General features: G+C 39.3%; 1 protein-coding gene and 1 long non-coding RNA gene across 3 annotated transcripts in view; one reads left to right on the plus strand and one right to left on the minus strand.

Moving 5' to 3' along the window:
• Positions 1-20,946, plus strand: part of IFT122 (intraflagellar transport 122) — a 77,574-nt gene that overhangs the window by 28,264 nt on the left and 28,364 nt on the right. For both annotated transcript variants that reach the window (XM_058168437.1, XM_058168438.1), the window contains 5 exons: positions 1,472-1,612; positions 5,757-5,810; positions 13,146-13,307; positions 17,005-17,171; positions 20,638-20,809. In XM_058168437.1, coding sequence (XP_058024420.1) covers positions 1,472-1,612; positions 5,757-5,810; positions 13,146-13,307; positions 17,005-17,171; positions 20,638-20,809 — 696 coding nt within the window. The remainder of the gene's footprint in view (positions 1-1,471; positions 1,613-5,756; positions 5,811-13,145; positions 13,308-17,004; positions 17,172-20,637; positions 20,810-20,946) is intronic.
• Positions 285-5,525, minus strand: LOC131190909 (uncharacterized). The gene is made up of 4 exons (XR_009153362.1): positions 5,360-5,525; positions 3,034-3,225; positions 1,809-1,885; positions 285-471 (listed from the first exon to the last, which is right to left on the minus strand). It is a non-coding gene; the product is annotated as an uncharacterized LOC131190909 (long non-coding RNA).

Genomic DNA, 20,946 nt, shown 5'->3' on the forward strand with positions numbered 1-20,946 from the left:
AAATTCTGAGTGAATTCTGTTCACTCATTTTTGGATGTAACTTAATTTTGGTAAATTTGATAAAATTCAGCAACCTTGAATAATTTGTAGACGAGAAGAAGCATGTACAGTGGTGCTTAAAAGTTTGTGACCCCTTTTGAATTTTAAATATGTCTGCATAAATATGACCTATTTCTACAGATCTTAAAATATAAAGAAAACCAATTTATAAAATGAGTCAAAAACATTGTACAGTACTTGTTCATTTATTTATTGAAGAAAATGTTCTAAAATACTAGGTCCATGTTAAGTTTTGCAAATCGTAGATAAAATCATCACATAGAAGATAGTAAAATTCAGTACAGATGAAATAAGAGAAGGCAGGAGGCAAGAAAAAAATGTTGATTGCAATGGGCTGCATTTATATCTTCTCATTCTGCCAATTTGCTCTCTCTTTCTACCATCCTATACCATAAACACCAGGAACAGATTCTGGGCATGTGAAGGAGGAACAAAGATTTCATTCCATTAACAGATGCAATTTTATCATTGGAACATATACACAACAAGTCTTTATTAGATTAGATAATAGTCAGACATTATAAAATTAATTCCCTGTTATTGCCTAAATAATGGACTTGATATAGCACAAGAATAATAGGGTGTTTGATAAGCACAGTAAGGCAGTAAGTGCAAAAAATATGGCTATAATTATGGATTGGTACCATCATGGCCGTAAGGGAAGAGAAAATTAAAATGGATAATTATGTGGGAATCATTTTTAAACATTAAAAGGCTGCCGTAAATGAGGATAGAGTAATTACATTCTGTTGCTTGTATGAAGAAGAAAACAAACTGCCATCTGTAAGAATAGTTTGGCAAAAGAACAAAATCGCCAAGGGATAACATTGTGGAATATATTCAGTTTTTTACTACAAAACTCAGTTTGTAAGAAACGGCTGTCAGGAATATGTTTTTAGTGAAAATTGCGACCAGAAAAAAATATCCTGATCTAATGAGACACATAAAACAATATGATTTACTATTCCTAAATCTTGGCAGAAATGGACATTCAAATAATGCATCCAAAATTTCAATGATGTACAAACTACATCAAATGTTGTAAGCTGCCGCGAGTCACCTATTTGCAAGTTGGGGGGCTACATATATTTGTTTAATAAATAAATCTTTGCATTCTAATATGTTTCAAGTTTATATTTGTAGTCATTGATCTAGTTAGTGCTACAGAGACTGATTTCCTTAAGTTGATTGAAGGCTTTGGTTGAGTTACATAATTTTATATGCAAAAGAAATGATTGTCACATTATTTATGTTTATTTACTTCTTCATTTCTAACAGGAAGGGCAGAAAATCATTTCGCATTTATTCTCATATAATCTGATATGAATGTGATATTTTGCCTCTTAATATTTGAAAACAAAAGTAACATCTCAATATTTTATTTTATTTTATTTTAAATGAAAATTTGCAGTCAGCACCTATGTATCAATACTTGGAAAGAAAAATGTTCAAAGAAGCCTATAAGATTGCTTGTCTAGGTGTCACTGATACGGATTGGAAAGAACTAGCTATGGAGGCTTTAGAAGGACTTGAATTTGAAACAGCCAAAAAGGTAAAATTTGTGCATTTGGATTTTCATTAATTTCTGTTAATTGATAAGTACTACTGAATCATTATGAATTAGGCATTGTCAATTTTTGAATGACAAATTATTTTTTCTAAATTTAATTTTAAACATTTAAACATTTCATGGTAAGCATTTATAATTTGTTCTCTTTCAGTTCAAGATTCTGATAATGTAGACTTACAGTAAAATAGATTTAGTTCATCTAAGTCGTGTTTGTTTTCTGGTTTTCCCGGCAGGGCTGACATCAACCTTGCAAGTCTGAAAATACAAAATTTTATGCCACCATTTTTAACTGCTTGATTCATTAGGGCTGGTCCTTCCTAAGTTTCTTTTTCTAAGTTTTAGCACTCAGAGCTCCTGCCTCTCTTGTCTGACTGTTTCCAAGGCAATGTATCTTTCCCCCCTTTCCACATTCCATTACATGTACAGGTAAAGAGGTACATGGATTCTAAACATGCCTGAAGAGAGAAAGAACACTTCCCAGCTGCTTCCTACTATTAGAATGTGATAGAATAATTTTAAGTTTTGTGCTGGTTTTTCTAATTAACATTGAAATAGCTGGGAAAGGGTATTTATTACACAACACTGAATATTGTGATATTGCTAGGAGTTTTCAATTGCCGCTGCTCAGTCTTAGGCTGCTCAGCTTTATTAAAGTTGCTATAACATGCCCTTCGAACCATGCACATGATTATTTATTGATTACTGGTTTTTCTCCTTAAATAGTCTTTGGTAAGCTCAGAAAATGTATTTGGAATTATCACTAGGTATTATTTAAAAGGGATGCGGTGGCTCACGTGACTAAGACGCTGAGCTTGTCGCGTAACGGGGTGAGCTCCCATTACTTTTTTTTTTATTTGCATTTATATCCCGCCCTTCTCCAAAGACTCAGGGCGGCTTACACTATGTTAAGCAATAGTCTTCATCCATTTGTATAATATATACAAAGTCAACTTATTGCCCCCAACAATCTGGGTCCTCATTTTACCTACCTTATAAAGGATGGAAGGCTGAGTCAACCTTGGGCCTGGTGGGACTTGAACCTGCAGTAATTGCAAGCAGCTGTGTTAATAACAGACTGTCTTAGCAGTCTGAGCCACCAGAGGCCCTTGTCCCAGCTTCTGCCAACCTAGCAGTTTGAAAGCACATAAAAAATGCAAGTAGAAAAAATAGGGACCACCTTGGTGGGAAGGTAACAGTGCTCCATGCGCCTTTGGCGTTTAGTCATGCTGGCCACATGACCACGGAGACGTCTTTGGACAGCGCTGGCTCTTCGGCTTTGAAACGGAGATGAGCACCGTCCCCTAGAGTCGGGAACGATTAGCACAGATGTGCGAGGGGAACCTTTACCTTTACCTATTATTTAAAATGCAAGAACTTAAGTGAATTGAGATACACATCCTTACTTCTAGAATTGTTGTGACTCGTCAGCCACCAGTGGAGCTGGTGGCAGAGGTTGGGGAGGAACTCAGACCAGTCCTGGAGTCTGGGGAAGGCTCTGATGGATGCTCTGCGTTGGAAGCAGAAATAGAGCCAGGGTCGTTGGACATTTCCCAGCTGCCTTCGGAGTTGGAGATAAGATGCACTTATGTGCAGAGCTGTCAGGAGAGGAGAACAGCTGAGGAACAGGAGCCAACTCAGGAAGAAAGGCACACGTGGGAGTGAATGGCCACTCCCTGGTTGGGGAATAAATAGAAGCAAAAGGGGAGTGGTGGTTGCAGGAGACAACAGTTCGTATTTCTTTCAGAAGATTTGCTTATCGTGCTTCAGAGACTTCTTGCCAGGAATTAATTTACAGCTTTGCGACTGGAAGCTCTCGGCCTGGCAATTACCCAAGGACTAATAAGGTCTGTTATTGCAATTAACCCTTGGAAGGACTGGAAGGAAGCCTAGACCAGAGGTTTCCAACCTTGGCAACTTTAACCCTTTAACCTCATTAAGTTATGGCTTAATTAGCTGATTAGGGTGGGACACTTTGAGCCTAGAATATTGAACCTTTTCATAATATTCTAATTTTCTGAGATTGTGAATTTGGGGTTTTCATGAGCTGTAAGCCATAATCATCAAAATTATGACAAATCAAGGCTTGAACTATCTCGCTTTGCATGTAATGAGTCTATCTCATATGTTAGCTTCACCTTTTAAGTTGCATTACTGAAATAAATGAACTTTTGCACTATATTCTACTTTTTCGAGTTTCACCTATATATATATTTTAGAATGAAAGTATGGTGAAGAAGACAAGATTTTTTTTCTATCTAATTTTTTTTAAAGGCAGAGGGATTTAGGGTCCCTTCTTTTTTCAGGAAATCATATTTATGTTTTGCTTCCTGCCACAACTTCCTAGTTTAGCTCCTCCATTCAGTTTCCCTCTGCAGCACTCCGTGAAAAATGCTGAACATTCACCCAACACCTTTGCCACAACCTCCATCTAAAAGAACAGAACAATTCTCTCCCCCCCCCCCACACCTCTTATGCTACAGGGAACATTGCTATACAGAAACACAGCCCCTCCTTTCCTTTGGTTATTTTCCTGCTTTTGATCCCTCTCCTATATACTCTGGAATCTGGCCAGTCTTTTGTCCAGGTGCTCTGACCAGGAGTGAAGATGATCTGTTTGTGTGTTTGTGCCTGTGTTTATATATATATGTGTGTATATTTCCCATCCTTGTCACAATAGCAGCAATTGCAAAACCCTAAATTCCTTTCTCCTTTTTTGAAAAGATACATGGCCTTCTATATAAACTGGCTGATTAGGATGAAAATGGGGTGGGGGGGCACGCTTCCATCCTTCATTGCATCGATTCTGATTGCAAGATGTCAGGTTTCCAACAATGTATGAGCAGTGCCAAGTGGTGGTGGTGGTGCTGGAAGTAGCATAGAGGAGGGAAAGAACAGTGTCAATATTCTGAGGATAAGAGATTCAATATTTGTGGAGAAAATCAGTTTATTTGAATAGGTTTAATAAACTTTTTTTTTCTTTGCTTCCAGTCCCAAAACTGCTTTTTCTTCAAGAGGCAACTGGACTTTCTGGTTTTTCTTTGAAGATATTTTGCTTCTCATCCAGGAAGCTTCTTCCGCTCTGGGTGGATGGTGGGGGAATGGAAGGATTTATACTCCTTACAGACAGCTAGTCATTTGCATTCTTTTAGCGGGTCGCTAAGGTCATCTGGTTTATCTGTGTCATCAGGGTCAACTGAGTGGTGCAAATGGGTATGGAGCCTTCTTGGAACTGTTGAAAGGACTGTGTTGTAGACTGGAGATACAGCAAATGATGTTGTATCCCTCCTGCTCTGTTGAGAGAGGGCTGTTCAGTTTTGACATAGATGGCCTCTTTGACCCCTCTTTCTAAAAGAATGCAAATGACCAGCTGTCTGCAAGGAGTATAAACCCTTCCATTCCCCACCATCTAATCAGATCCGAAGAAGCTTCTTGGATGAGAAGTGAAACATCTTCAAAGAAAAACTAGAAAGTCCCGTTGCCTCTTGGAAAAAACCACATTTGGGACAACCATGACCTGGATGACTGAGAATCTCCATAGACCATCTATGCCTTGCTCTTGTTCTGTTCACTCTTTAGAGTTTAGTCCTTACCCACCACATTAAGTCTAATGCTGCCCTACTGTTTGAAAAAGGTTATATACAGTATCCAACTTTGACACATGAAATTAAATAATATTATTTAACCACCACTTTATACCCTCGTACGCAACCATCATTTCTAGCAACTCACCAACGATATTTTGGTGGCACAAGGTGTGGGGCTGTTTTGCAGATGTGGTGCAGCTGTAGTGCTATCTCTGTTCCAGTTTTACCTCTGTTCCCAGTTGAACACAAATAAGTTGTAGAGTTTTGGATAGTGCTGGTGCTACTTTTCAACCTCTTCGCCATAACTCAAATCTGCATAATTCATCTTGCATGTAGTAGAGTCAGACAGATATTAGGTTAAAAACTCCATTTTTTTTAAAGGCGAAGAGCATAGAACATACAGTAAATCTTAGCGATTGCCAACTGTCTCTAAGATAATTTTTGTTTAGTATTCATAATAGTTGCAAGATGTTGGGAACTGATTGATTATTTACTATACATGATATTATATTGTTGATATATTTCTTCCTGTGTTTCAGTAGGCGTTCACCAGAATGCGAGATCTTCAGTATCTAGAACTGATAAGCAGCATTGAGGTAAAAAAATAATGACAAAGTAAAGATGAGTACAGAATGCTGAGTACAGAATTGATCTAGTAGAATATTGAAGGGGGAATAGGTAATGTTCAAGAGTTAAAAAAAAAAAAAGGATTAAGAAAGTTTTGACCTGTAGTAATGAGGGATGCATACAAATAAAACAGTTAAAAAAAAGAGAGACTTTGAAAGATTTTGTGAAGCAGACAACTGACCACCTCTAATGTGTGTGCCATTTTTCTCCTGGGGAAAGGATTACCTTTCAGTTCGCATGAATGATTACTTCTATGTAGCTGGATTTTTTCTCTCTTCTTGTTGTAGAGGGTAAAAGAAGAAGGAAAGAGGAGAAATGTGATGGTTTTCTGAATTAAGTACTGTAGTTTTGGCTACAGGAAACACAATAAGAAAAGAATATAGGAGTTGTTATGCTGGGTGGATAATTGTGGTAAAAAAGGATCTCTGTTTCCATCTTCAAATCAAGAAAAAATTCTGTGTGGGACAAATTCTGAATGTGGAGCTGATTGTTAATGAAAATATTAAGTATGCTTTAAATCACTTTAAATCATTTATCTAATGTCTTATGTATTGCAGTTTTTGGCAGCTTCGGGGTAAGAGTTGTAAAATGCCCAAAGAATTGGGCATAAAGGCTCACAAGTTGGATTCACTGTTTTTTTTTAATGAAATATTCTTAGTTTTCAGTGCCTTTCAGAGGACTGAAAGATACAAGCATACTTAACAGTGAACAGAATAACCCAGGTGCTCTACTGATCTATTTTCCTGATTCTTAATGGCAAAACAACAACAACCAGGCAACATTATTGAGGCCATTGCTTTTAGAAGACTGATTGTCCTTAAAGTAGCAGTCCACATCACTTGGTTCTGATAATGCTTATGCATATGAACATGCCATATATGCATTAAAAAATTACAGATAATTTTATGTCATGGTAGAAACCTACTAGTGGATCATTCATTTCCCAGTGGTGAAATCTAAAAATTTTCCCTACCAGTTCTGTGGATGTGGCTTTGTGGCCGTGGCTTTGTGGTCATGTGACTGGGTGGGCGTGGCCAACTCAATGTCACGTCAAGGGGTGCCTTGCCTGGCCCCTCCCCTCCCAGCCATTCCTTATCACTCCCAGCCTCAACGTATCTATAGTTCTGTTCACCTTTTTTCAACTTTATTATCTACATACTATAGATGTACTTTCATGGACCACTGAAAGGAGGAAATGGCTCACATGCTTAGCCCAAGAGTGTGATAGGCAACAGGCTTTTAAGGGGCTGCCAGAAAGAAGGGGGGACAATGTATTTTCCAAAGCACCAGAAGGCAGAACAAGAAGCAATGGATGGAAACTGAAGAAACAGAAACAACCTAAAACTAAGAAGAAACTTCCTGACAGTGAGAACAATTAATCAGTGGAACTGCTTCACTAGAATGGGCTTTCTTTTGCTCCAGAAGAAAATCACAGGAAGAGGCTTTTTTGTTCTGCTGTGGAAGAAAAATAGAAGACAGAGAAATCTTCCCTGGAAGAGGCTCTCTGCTTCTGCTCCGGAGGAAGAAAAAGGCAGTTTCTTTTGAGGCAGTTTCTCAATTCAGGCAAGGTGGTTTGCAGCTTCACAACATTGTAAGGAGGTGATAATTGCTCTTGGCTGAATGCCCAGACATCTCATTAAAGCTAGTATTCATTTCCCTGCTTTTGGGGAGAGGGGGGAGGAAAAAATGCCAGAGAAAGTTTCCCTTTATTCTAGGTGAGGGCAAATGAGACTAAGACTCATTTACTATTCTTAGCTCAACTGAGGCGGCAATCGCTCTGCTGCGCGAATCAGCTGAACTAATAAACAACAGAATATAGGAGAGGTGAGAGGAGGGGGAGGGAAGGTGGGCAGGGCCAGTCAAAATTTTCCTTAACGGTTCTCCGAACCAGTCAAAATTTTCCCTACCCGTACAGCAGAACCGGTCCGAACCGGTAGCATTTCACCCCTGGTTTGTCCATCATGGTTGTTTCCCAGTCATTTGTTTCTCAACAGTTCTGTTGTTTTTCCATGTCCTGCCAGAAAACCCATTATACTTTAATGTATATTGAGGGATATTTTAACAAGAATTCTTATTGATATCTGACAAATCAAATACCTAAACCAGCCCTCCCTTCAAAAGTTCCTGATTGTCTTAGATCCTAGAGGAAAATGGAAATTATTATTGCTAATTATTATCTCTGGACAGTGGTTTAATGATCTGGTATTAGGAGATTTAGTGACGGAACCTGTGTCATGGTCAGATCATTTTCTCCTCCGCCTAGACTTTCAGACCGCCGCTCACCACCGCAGGGAGACGGAACCAATGCATTGGTTCCGTCCCAGGCGCCTGATGGACCCCGAGAGGTTCCTGACGGAGCTTGGGCTGTTCCCTGAGGAACTTGCCCACGGCACGACCGAAGAACTAGTTGCGGCCTGGGAACAGGCTGCGGCTGGGGCTTTGGATCGTGTCGTGCCTTTGCGGCCTCTGACCCGGCGCAGATCTCAATTGGCTCCTTGGTTTTCTGAGGAGCTGAGAGAGATGAAACGCCGGAGAAGACACCTAGAGAGTACCTGGAGGTCCAGCCGTTCTGAGGCTGATTGGACACTAGTTAGGTCTTTCTCGAAGACCTACCTAGTGGCACTGAGGGAGGCGAAACGTTCCTACGTTTCCACCCTCATTGCGTCGGCAGATAACCGCCCGGCCGCCCTGTTTCGGGTGACCCGCTCTCTCCTACATCAGGAGGGGCAGGATGACGCCTTGCAGGGACGTGCCGAGGAGTTTAGTGGTTATCTATACGATAAAATCGCTCAGCTCCGGGATAGTTTGGACCAAAATTGTGATGATCCAGGTGAGATGACGGAGACGCGTCTTGTCGAAGTTGTTTGGGATGAGTTTGATTCTGTGGCTCTCGAGTACGTGGACAGGCTACTGGGGAGGTTACATGCCACCACATGTTTACTGGACCCGTGTCCCTCCTGGCTGGTGCTGGCCACTCAGGAGGTGACACGAGGCTGGCTCCGGGGAATTATAAATGCTTCATTGTTGGAGGGGGTTTTCCCCGCTGCCTTGAAAGAGGCGGTGGTGAGACCCCTCCTCAAGAAGCCTTCCCTGGACCCAGCTATTTTGGGAAATTATCGTCCAGTCTCCAACCTTCGCTTTGTGGCGAAGGTTGTAGAGAGTGTGGTGGCATGGCAGCTTCCCCAGTACCTGGATGAAGCTGTCTATCTAGACCCGTTCCAGTCCGGCTTCCGGTCCGGATATAGTACGGAGACAGCTTTGGTCGCGTTGGTGGATGACCTCTGGAGGGCCAGGGATAGGGGTTGTTCCTCTGCCCTGGTCCTGTTAGATCTCTCAGCGGCTTTTGATACCATCGACCATGGTATCCTGCTGCACCGGTTGGAGAGTTTGGGAGTGGGAGGCACCGTTTATCGGTGGTTCTCCTCCTATCTCTCTGACTGGTCGCAGACGGTGTTGACAGGAGGGCAGAGATCGACCGCGAGGCGCCTTACTTGTGGGGTGCCTCAGGGGTCGATTCTCTCGCCTCTCCTGTTCAACATCTATATGAAGCCGTTGGGCGAGGTCATCAGTGGCTTTGGGGTGAGTTACCAGCTGTACGCTGACGATATGCAGCTGTACTTTTCCACTTAGGGCCACCCCAACGAAGCTGTCGAAGTGCTATCCCGGTGCCTGGAAGCCGTACGGGTCTGGATGGGGAGAAACAGACTCAAGCTCAATCCCTCCAAGACGGAGTGGCTGTGGATGCCGGCACCCCGGTACAGTCAGCTGCAAGCGCAGCTGACTGTTGGGGGCGAGTCATTGGCCCCATAGAAAGGGTGCGCAACTTGGGCGTTCTCCTGGATGGACGGCTGTTGTTTGAAGACCATTTGGCGGCTGTCTCCAGGAGAGCTTTTTACCAGGTCCGCCTGGTTCGCCAGTTGCGCCCCTTCCTTGACCGGGATGCCTTATGCACGGTCAGTCACGCTCTTGTCACTTCTCGTCTGGATTATTGCAATGCTCTCTACATGGGGCTACCCCTGAAGTGCACTTGGAGGCTTCAGTTAGTGCAGAATGCACCTGCGCGGGTGATTGAGGGAGCCACACGTTGCTTCCGTGTAACACCGCTCCTGCGCAGTCTGCACTGTGTCAAGGTTCCAGAAAAACCTAATTTGGTTTCCAGGCCTGACACACTGGCTACCTGTGGTCTTTCGGGTGCGCTTCAAGGTGTTGGTTACCACCTTTAAAGCGCTCCATGGCTTAGGGCCCGGGTACTTACGGGACCGCCTGCTGTTACCTTATGCCTCCCACCGACCTGTACACTCACACAGAGAGGGTCTTCTCAGGTTGCCGTCCGCCAAGCAATGTCGGCTGGTGGCTCCCAGGGGAAGGGCCTTCTCTGTTGGAGCACCTACCCTCTGGAACGAACTTCCCCCTGGTTTGCGTCAATTACCTGACCTTCGGACCTTTCGCCGTGAATTGAAAACGTACTTGTTTATCCAAGCGGGACTGGCTTAATTTTTAAACTTTTTGAATTTTAATAATTTTAATTGGGGTATTTTTATGAATTTTATGGGTCAAATTTGACGGTTTTAAATTTTCGGCCATTTATTGAATATGTTATTTTAACTTTTGTCTTAATTTGTATATTGTACTGTTTTATTCTGGCTGTACACCGCCCTGAGTCCTTCGGGAGAAGAGCGGTATAAAAATCTAAATAATAAATAAATAAATAAATAATTTAACTTTAGTGGCCACCCAACTCTAGTGGACTCTGAATGCGCATGGTAAAGGTAGAAGTTGTTTTAAGGATTGGGTTTTCTTTTCTTTTTTCGGACAACTAAAATTGGCTGACATAAGAGGGCAATGAGGACACAAGCATGGTGGATTATTATTTTTATCTTAATGGTTATTTTGGCATTCATCCAAGAACAGTGTTTGACTGTGTCAAACTAAGACATGGTCACTTTCAAGTATGAGTATTTATTTTCTGTTCAGAGTTCAAGTTATCAGCCACAGTCGATCTTGGGAAATAGTTGTTGAACTCCTGGAGTCTAGAAGTCCAGTTTTCCACTTGGCTATTGGGTGGCATGTGAGATTAAATGAGAAGGATTGAGATCAGGGATGTGTTCCACCAAATACATCATAAACTTCTGTTTATTGCTGTTCCAATCCCCATGAAGCGCTTTCAAGGGATTGAAGCTGAATGTTGCTTTTTATCTATCATTTAAATCATACAGACCATTTATATTTCATACTACATGGTGTTGATCTGCAAAGCATCAAATCTTCTTTTGTATTATACTCTTCATTGATGAATATGTCAAGTGTTTCTGATATATAGCTGCTTCCTCCCATGGCTGTTTTTTTTAAAAAAGCTTTAAAATATGTGTGTTCACTCTGGCTCTTTTTTTAAAAAAAGTTTTTAATTGTTTTTGTTCTCTTAGATATTTCCATTTTAATGGAGTTGTTTTAAAATGGTCTAAACATGATTTTGTGATTTGGCATTCATTTTAACACATTTGTATTATAACTCACCAGGGAAGATCATAGTCATGAAAATGATGGTAAATAAATAAAAACATCAAGTGTATTAAATAGAATGTCAAACTGTTTTTTGTATCTTTAAAAAAGCATCTGATGGCTTAAACTCTTTGGGTGAAGCTATTCTCTTCTTAGTTAGTCAATAATTTTGAATATTTTTCAGTCTTTCATGCTCAATCGATTAATACATGGCATCACATATCCGTGTGGATTGTATTTCTTTTCAGATTTCCCCTTGGACTGTTGTAGACAGAATCAGCAAGGGCAAATTGGCTGGAAGAGTTACATTTGTGATTACTGTGAATATTTCTTAGGGTTTTAGGTATAAGGGCCTGATCACCTATAGTTTTGCACATCATTTATATAAATACATTGTGTGAGCGCGCACACACACACACACAAAAGTGCTGGGTTACAATCCATTAATCATATGGAATGGACTATAGCAGGGGTCTCCAACCTTGGCAACTTTAAGCCTGGAAGCTTTGCTGGCTGGGGGATTCTGGGACTTGAAGTCCTCCAGGCTTAAAGTTGCCAAGGTTAGAGACCCCTGGACTATAGCCTAGCACTTGTGCATGTGTTCGTGTGCACACACACACACACACATGCACAATGTACTGATGTGCAAAACTGTAGACAATCTCTGAATCCTTTTCTCCATTCAGTATCTTTCATTGCAATTAGTATCTGAAAATTCATGTTTCGGGTAAGAATTCTATTTATATATTACATTACCCCATTTTAAAAAGGCAACATATTTGTGCTCCATTATTTTTTGCCATTTAAATTTCATCTATAAAGAAACGAAAAATATTTTCAAAATGAAATTAAGATGTTATAATAGGATATCAAATGTTCCTCTAGTCTGTGAAATGTTTGATTTCGGCTCTTTTTTTGCCTTCATTCATGTTTGATTTCTACTCTTAGTTCAGGTGAACCTACAGCTTTAGTAATGGAAGATATTTTTTTTATCCATAGTGTTGAGATATGATGCAAGTTAATATTTAATAGGATTGTGTCTTCATATGAGTGAATTTTAAGGAGATATATAGGGTTCCTAATAATACTAAACGTCAACTCCCATCAATCAGCCTTAGTGGCTTGGCCAGCAGAGAGAAAAGCTGGAAGTTATGGTTAGCAATTTCTGGAGGGCAACAGATTTTCAGCAGCCCTGACTTAACTTAAAGAAGTTCACAAAAGGATATTCCATTCCATTCATCCTCTCCGCTGCAGTCTTCCGACAGCTTCCTAAAATTATTAAGTCTAGTAGGTTATAGAAGACTTCTGGGAAAGGGAATCACTAAATGTATAATATTTATTCATTTTGTTAAAGAAATAACATTAAGGATGAAATCCTTTGAAATACACACACACGCACACATGCATACATAAAATATACATTGTGTACGTGTGTGTGTTGAAAGTATTGTTGCCTAATTGGTAACATGTTAATTAAAGGTGATTTGAATTTTCTTATAAAACAGACAGATGTTTTAAATAAGATCTTTTTATTTATTTTGCATTTTCCTTATTTTTATAGTCGGGTGTTTTACGGGTTTTTCTGGAATGTTACGGGTAGGTGAAAAGAGCTGGAAGACTTAGTATGAAAAGCTTTCAAGCAGTGCTATTCATGTCAAAAGGTCTAAGTTGGTTTATATGCAAGTAATCAGTTTAAAAGCTTTGTGAAACATAGCTTAATATTTTCAGATGCTCTAGCCTGTCGTGTTTCCTGCCTGATTATGTTCCCTAAACTGTTTCTGTCCTTTATTGTTTTATTTTTTAAGGAAAGGAAGAAGCGTGGTGAGAACAACAGTGACCTGTTTCTAGCAGAGATTTATGCCTACCAAGGAAAGTTCCATGAGGCAGCCAAGTTATACAAAAGAAGTAGCCATGAAAACCTGGCACTTGATATGTACACAGACTTGCGCATGTTTGACTATGCAAAGGTATGTGTACGTTTTTCCTGGGTGTTTATTCTTCCTTGGACTTGGTGTCCATGAATCAAACTGTTCAGTTCTGTTACACACATCCTCTTTTATGCCCATTCAGGAATCTCAAGGAATAACATTAGCCTCTAAGGATCAATTTGATGGTGTTATTGTTTCTTACGCATCATGTAATATTTGCCGTATGTTATAGCATGAGTGTTGCAGTCTATTGCCTAGGACCACACATGTCAGAGCAGCATTGTCATTTTAAACTTCAATTTAATAAGGTTTTTCCTTAGGAAGGATGAGGCTAGGACCCACACCCTTTTATTTTTGCTGCCAAGGCCTTTAATTATTGTGATCAGACCAGGATTTTGGGTGTATTTGAAAGAGAATTATAAAGACCTGTGTAGCAGACATTTCCACCAAAAGCATACAGCTTTTTCCTCCTAAAGAGTTCAGTCGTATATATGCCTTTTAATTATTATATATGAAGGCTAAGTTTTATTATTTTAAGGGAGCATTTATTTTACAACCAGGAACTTGAGAAAAAAGTAAAATACTATTATGCTCCCACTTTTTTTTCCCTCCATTCAATCGTGTCCAATTCTCAGAGACTGCCAAACAAGTTTTCTTGGCAAGGTTTTTCAGAAGTAGTTTACCATTGCCTCCTTCCTAGGGCTGAGAGAAAGTGACCAGCCCAACGTCTGGGCCTAAAGCAGAACTAGAACTCATTGTCTCCTAATTTCTAGTTTGATGCCTTAATCACTACACCAAATTTATATTTTATACCCCATACAATTGCTTTTTTCAAGGCAATAGGTACATTTTGTCCATTTAGGATACTATAATCCAAGCCCATCCATCTTGAAGCCTTCCATATATGTCAGCATAACCACAGCTCTTAAAATTCTCATAAAGCAGATAAGAAAGAAAAATCTCTGCATTTTTGCATTGCCTAAGATTTTTTTTTTGGTTCACTTTCATCTTATCTTGGTATGCATAAACATGATTCGTCACCAGTCATGATTCTTAAATATGCTGGACTTTGTAAACTAGTACTTGAAAGTGCAACAATCTATACCACTGTAAGCCTAACTAAAATTACTGAACAGGAATTAGTCTGTGGTCTTTTGCATTGAAGTTGGTGCTAAACAGACATTTTTATTTCATTTGAAGCATATTCTCTATAGTTAAGTGAATAAAGTCCTAGGTTTGCATACAACTGTATGTATGCAACAGACTTAGATAAACTGACTTTGTTTTTCCTGAAGTATGCATAATTCAGAATGGGATTATGCCCCATTTCAGTAAACTCTTTGGGGAAATGAAAAGTATTGCATTTTAAGAGAAGGATGGCTCAAATATGTATCCTTTTTCAAAAAGAATATATAAAATACATAAGATAGACAGACAGACAGATGAAAGAAAGAAAGAAAGAAAAAGAAAACTTCTGGTTGAGAAAAGTGAGGAAAGCAAAGTATTAATGAAAATGCATTATTACACAAAAGTATAGTTAAACATAGAAAAGTACTTAAAATCCTAATATATCTCATGTAATATTGCAATAACAATTTTGAATTAACAGTCTCTGTAATTATTTTTGTTTCCTGTAAATAAGATCTGAAGTTGTTTTTATGTATGCCTGAAAACTGAATTCCCAGGGACAAATAAAATTGGATGGTATTTGAAAAATGTGACAGTTTTATGTGCAGATGAGGGGACTTTGGAAGTTTTCCAAGATATTTTTCTTATCAGAATAAGTAAAAAAGCTGTCTACTGGATAGTATCACTAATCACTCATTAAAGATTAAGCTTATCCATTACTGAACAAAAGCATTTCCATGTATACACATAGATTACTGAACTTTTGTTCTTAGGGGAAAAGAAAACTCTCATTTGAAATGCAAATTGCATTTATATATTGGAATAACATTTACATCTTACAAGTTCCTCTTAAATATTTGGCTTAAAATTGGCAGGTCTATGTATGGTGATACATAAATTTAACTCATGAACTAGAAATCTGCCATTATGCTAATATTGGAATGTTAGCATTTCTAATGTCCACTGAAATTTTCCACAAAATTCTAAGCTTCCTTTAGCTCAGAGAACTTGTGGCAGATATGTTTAGGATGTAAAATGAAATATTTTGGATGATATTGCAAATAAAGTTTCCATATAGGAACTATTGATACATTTTATGTATGCAAAACTGAGTAGTGAATTGGGGATATTATTTATTACTTATTAAGAAAAAAGACAGTTCGACCATTCTTAGTATTTTTCATCGTGCAGATTTAACCAGAGCTGATTATTTATATATCTGTATATAATAGGTGCTTAATTTTAATTTTGGTGTCAATTTACAATTACTGCTGGATAATTATATCAAAGTTTACCTGTTATTTCAAATTTTCTTTATCTTTATTTATTACTAGGCCAGCTAGTCTTAGGCTGCTGGAGTTGTAAAATCTATCTCTTGAGATATAGTAATTATAAATATCTCTGATCAGTGGGATATCCTTTAATCTAGATACAGTTCAAGAGACTACATATGCATGTGACTTTCATTTATTTAGCAATATTAATCACATATTATTTTCAACTCACAATTAATTGCAATCCATGAAAGTGACATTTCTCCTTATAATTCGGTTACCAAATCCAATTATACAAATAAATATTGTGTCTCATTTCTTGATTTAGCTTCCTGACAGTCATATAAAAGGCGTACGCCCTTTTTAAGTGGACCACTCAGAACATCAGATTCTTCTAAGCCAGGGGTGTAAAATTTGCATCGTCATGGCACTGTCACGTGACATATCATGACTTTTTCCTTTTCACTTAACTGGGCGTGGCCAGCATGTGACCTATCTGGCACCGTGAGGTGCAAGTTTGGCAGCCCTGTTCTAAGCAAAAATATTTTTTTATCCAAAAACTTTTCTAGAAATACTTGGATTAGAGGTGCTCCATAGGGCCATACATGGTTAAATCACAGGGTTCTCTCCAATGTTTTAGCAAGCAGTGCTTCCCATCTCATCCCTGGTTATGGTAGAGACTGCATTTGAGACTTCAGCATGCTCCGTTTTTGAACTACTACCTTTTGAGAAAAACATATTCCTCCCCACAGTCCAGTACTCTTCAGAACCGCTGTTAAAGGAGCTCCATTAAAACATTACGTTACCTCTGAAATTCATGGGTCAGATACAACATTCCAGCCTTCCTAGTTTGCTAATTCTTTCCATAAGTTGTTGTTAAATACGCAGCATGTTTTTATTCAGATTCATGATAAATCCATGGGCAGATTGTGAGAGTGAGCATTTTAAAGAATAATATCACTAAGTCTTAACTTTACTCAGAAAAGTCATCTTTGGCAAATTACCGAAAGCAATCAAAAACCGATGTTTCATTTGCATTTTCCCCCTCGAGCATCAAAATGAAATTCTGCTTTTCTACAGAAGACTTTTTTTTTTCCTGTCTCAACTTTGAAAGGTTTCCCCCCCTCCACCCCCTTTCTTTGTGATAAAAGTCATGATGAAATCAACAGTAATCAAGTGATTTAGACGTTTCGGCTTTTCTTGTTTGCTCTTATTAGTATAGCATATTGTAAATTCCAGTTTAGTTAACCCGTCCCCCCCCCCCAGTTGAAACTGAATTGCAACTGCTAATTGAGGCAAATGCTTAATTAAGAATATTTCATTTACTTCCTCAGGAATTCCTTGGGTCTGGGGACCCCAAAGATACAAAGATGCTAATCACAAAGCAAGCAGACTGGGCCAAGAACATCAATGAACCAAAAGCAGCAGTAGAGATGTACATGACTGCAGGGGAACATTTGAAGGCCATAGAAATCAGCGGAGATCAAGGCTGGGTTGATGTGTATGTCTTGCTGCCTTTCCGAGAAATATGCTATTATGTTTTCAAGAGAAATATTGATATTTGTTTCCATTGTTTACTACAGGTAGTCCTTGGCTTTATGACCATAATTGAGCCTAACATTTCTGTTACCAAGTGAGATATTTGTTAACTGAATTTTTCCTCCCCCCTTTTATGACCTTTCTTGCCATAGTTGGTAAGTAAATCGCTGCAGTTTTTAAGTTAATAACATGGTTGCTAAGTGAATCTGGTTTCCCCATTGACTTTGTTTGTCTGAAGGTGGCAAAAGGTGATCACTTGACTGCAGGACGTAACCATCAGAAATATGGTGGTCAGGCATCTGTATTTTAATCATGTGAACATGGAAATGCAGCAGCGGTCATAAGTGTGAGAAATGGTCATAAATCACTATTTTTCAGTGCCATTACAACTTTGAACAGTCACCAAATGAATTGCTGTAAGTTGAGGACTACCTGTACTTTATATTGAAAGAGGGGAGAACTATGTGGTAGAGACTCATATTTTAGCCTTTGTGAAAAAGTTCAGAAGTCTTTGAATGAGAACTCAGCCAAATGTGTTACATGCTATATAAATTAATAATATAAAACTGTTGAAATAATTGCCCCATATCCCGATTTTCAGCCAAAAAAAAATTATTAAAAGGCAGGAAATTTTGTGATCTACAACATACTTCATCAGATGCAATGGCATGGCTACAGATTGATACAGGAATTACATTTCAATGGCAAGAGGAGGGGAAGGAAGACAAGATGGTTATGCAGTTGCAAACTACATGTGAAACAGATTACAAAATTCAATTAGCAATCGTAAAACCATTATGCTTGTTGAGATCTTCTGAGACAGCTGAAACCTTTTGATGTATATGAGTTTAGCAATCTCTTGCTCAGTTGTGCTATTAAAGCTTTCTTTTTTCTAAAACAGCTACCTTGAGATCTATAATGAAGTGTCCTGGGAGGTTGAAATGCTTCGATATTACTTTGTTCTTGTTTTGACTCCTGGTATTAATTATTTTGTGCAAAGATTGTTTTGTTTGTCCTATGTAGAGACCAGAGGGGGTACTGCTGTCAGATGAAGGCACCTCTCATCTTCTGTATGTAGTTGTTGGGGGCCTGTGGCAGCTGTGATAGCTGACCTGGGACAATGCTTTCTCAACATTTAGCCCTCCCTCCCTCAACCTTTTCTTTACTTGAGATTCATTGATGACATTTTCATCAATTATTCATCAAATTCTGTCATGACTTCAACAAAGTTTACCTCATCATTAATCTTAGCCTTGAGGTTACAGCAGGGGTGTCAAAGTGGTGGCCCGCAGGCCGGATGTGTCATGTGCAGGCCACGCCCACCCCAGCTCTGAAGGGAAAAAAGTTTGTAATGTGTCACATGACGGCAATGTGACACTGTGAGTTTGACACCCATGATCTACAGAATAGATTCACCTCCTTGATACGCTGCAAAGGCATATAATAGAACACAAATGTTACAACACAATGTGATACAGGAAACGGCATATCTCAAGGCACATCTCCCTGCTTTCTGTTTCCATCCTGAATACATAATCAAGCCTGTCAGCCACATAATCAAGCTTGCTCTATGCTTCAATTGCTTTGTTCTGATGCACTTGACAAAGACAGTCAACTGAGGGAATTAAACCAGGAACTCAGGAAATTGAACTACCTACTCAAATAGACAAATCAGAAGAGGAACTGGATTCCCAGGGAGGAAAGTCTATTAAAAGACACAATAGTAACAGAATATTACATGTCACCACTAGTTTTCACCTACAGCTCATAACTCAAACCCCTCAAACACATTATTAATATGCTATAGCCCATTACTGGATAGTGATATTTACATTTTCTCATGCATGAGGTGGCAGGCCTATGCTTTCAAACAGACAACCGCCCAACCTAAAGTACATTCTCACAAGCAACAAGAAACAACAGGACAATGAGGCTTACAAGGGAATCGGACCCTGCAACGAAGTCAAATGTCTGCTTTGCTTTCATGTATAAATCACCATCATAGGTTATCTCAGGAATAGTTTTTTAAAAAGTATTAGTTGTTAATTGATCAGGAATTTGTTTCATATATAACCTACATCTAACCACCTTGTTTCCCTTCTCTTCTGCCCACTCAGCCTATAGTCCCATGATGGTGAACCTATAGCACGCGTGCACAGGTGACACGCGGAGCCATATTGGTGGGCACGTGAGCTCAGCTCTGGCACACATGCGCACGCCAGCCAGCTGATTTTTGGGCCTTTTGGGCCCACTGGAAGTAGAGAAACAGGCTGTTTCCTGCCTCTGGAGGGTCTGGGGGGTGGGGAAGGCCATTTTTACCCTCCCCAGGCTCCTAGAAAGGCTCTGCAGCCTGGGGAGAGTGAAAAATGGGCCTACTGGCCCCACCGTGCCATTGCGTGCCAAAATCAAGGGGAGTGGGAGGGGTGTTGCGCATGCATGCGCAGGCGCTTAGAATTATGGGTGTGGGCATGCGCACGCATGACACACACACCCCGTGCGACCCCCGCTTTTGGCACGTGATGGCAAAAAAGTTAGCCATCACTGCTATAGTCCCTCCCTTGCATCTGATGAAATGTTATAGCTCAAAAAAACCTATGCCTTTCAATAAAGTGTACTGTAGTCTGGGAAAACTGGTACTAGATTCATCCTGATTTTTGATTATTTTATTTATTTAAAATATATAAATGAAATAAAATATTAAAATATTAAAAATAAATATTAAAATCCTGATTTTGGGTTACCACAGACTCCACAGGTCTCCTACAAGGCCTGTATCTTGATGTGATTGAAATGCTCATGATATCTCTTTCGGAATATTCTTTTGTTTGTTTAGTTACATGTTTCTTTTTCAAAAACATAAGTTCAGAGTTACTCTCCACATTTACACAGCTGGTGCCTAGAACAATCAAGTAGAACTTTTCAGAAACAGCATACAACAGTTGCAATCTTCGAAACAAATTGTACTATTCAAGATCAGGCATGGTTGTAGAGTATCAGTTACTCACAGATAAAAATGCCGATTTTGGAGGCTTCAGAACACATTTCTGAAAATATGATATATTTTGACTGTAAGATATTGGTCTTAAGATTTTAATAAGATTCCATAGAGTCCTTTGAAAAGACTTGGAGGCTTCATTGAGCCTGCAAATTCTGGAATCTAAATAGACGGTCTCTGCTACAGACATTAGAATGTGAATTTATTTAGTTAAGAGCTTTTGTCCTCCAGCAGTTCCAGGTTTGTGGCTTGGCAAAGAACTGCTGGAGTATAAATGTAAACAACTGTTCAGCTGTTTGCTTGCATCTCTGGCAGCATCCTGCGTGTTTGTGCATGTGTGTGTGTTCATGTATGCGTGCATGTGTATAGGAAAATTAGGAAGGCTTATAGACAATAACGGGGCTAGATTTCTTTTTCTTTTTTAAAAATTAAGATTGATTGATATTGCTCGAAAGCTGGATAAAGCAGAACGAGAACCTTTGACGAAGTGTGCCTATTATTTTAAAAAGTTATTGAACCATGGATATGCTGCAGAAACCTATATCAAGATTGGTGATCTGAAGGCCTTGACCCAGCTCTATGTGGAAACTCAGCAGTGGGATGAGGTAAATCCAGTTCACTCTAAGGGAATCATTTATTATTTCTGGGTATTGATGCCTATGTACATTAGTCTTAAATCTTTACATTGCGTGAACAAAATTCCCCTTTCTATTTAAATTGTGAATGCATTTTAATGTATTTC

This window comes from Ahaetulla prasina, chromosome 2, assembly GCF_028640845.1.
Source record: "Ahaetulla prasina isolate Xishuangbanna chromosome 2, ASM2864084v1, whole genome shotgun sequence".
Classification (NCBI taxonomy): Eukaryota; Metazoa; Chordata; class Lepidosauria; order Squamata; family Colubridae; genus Ahaetulla; species Ahaetulla prasina.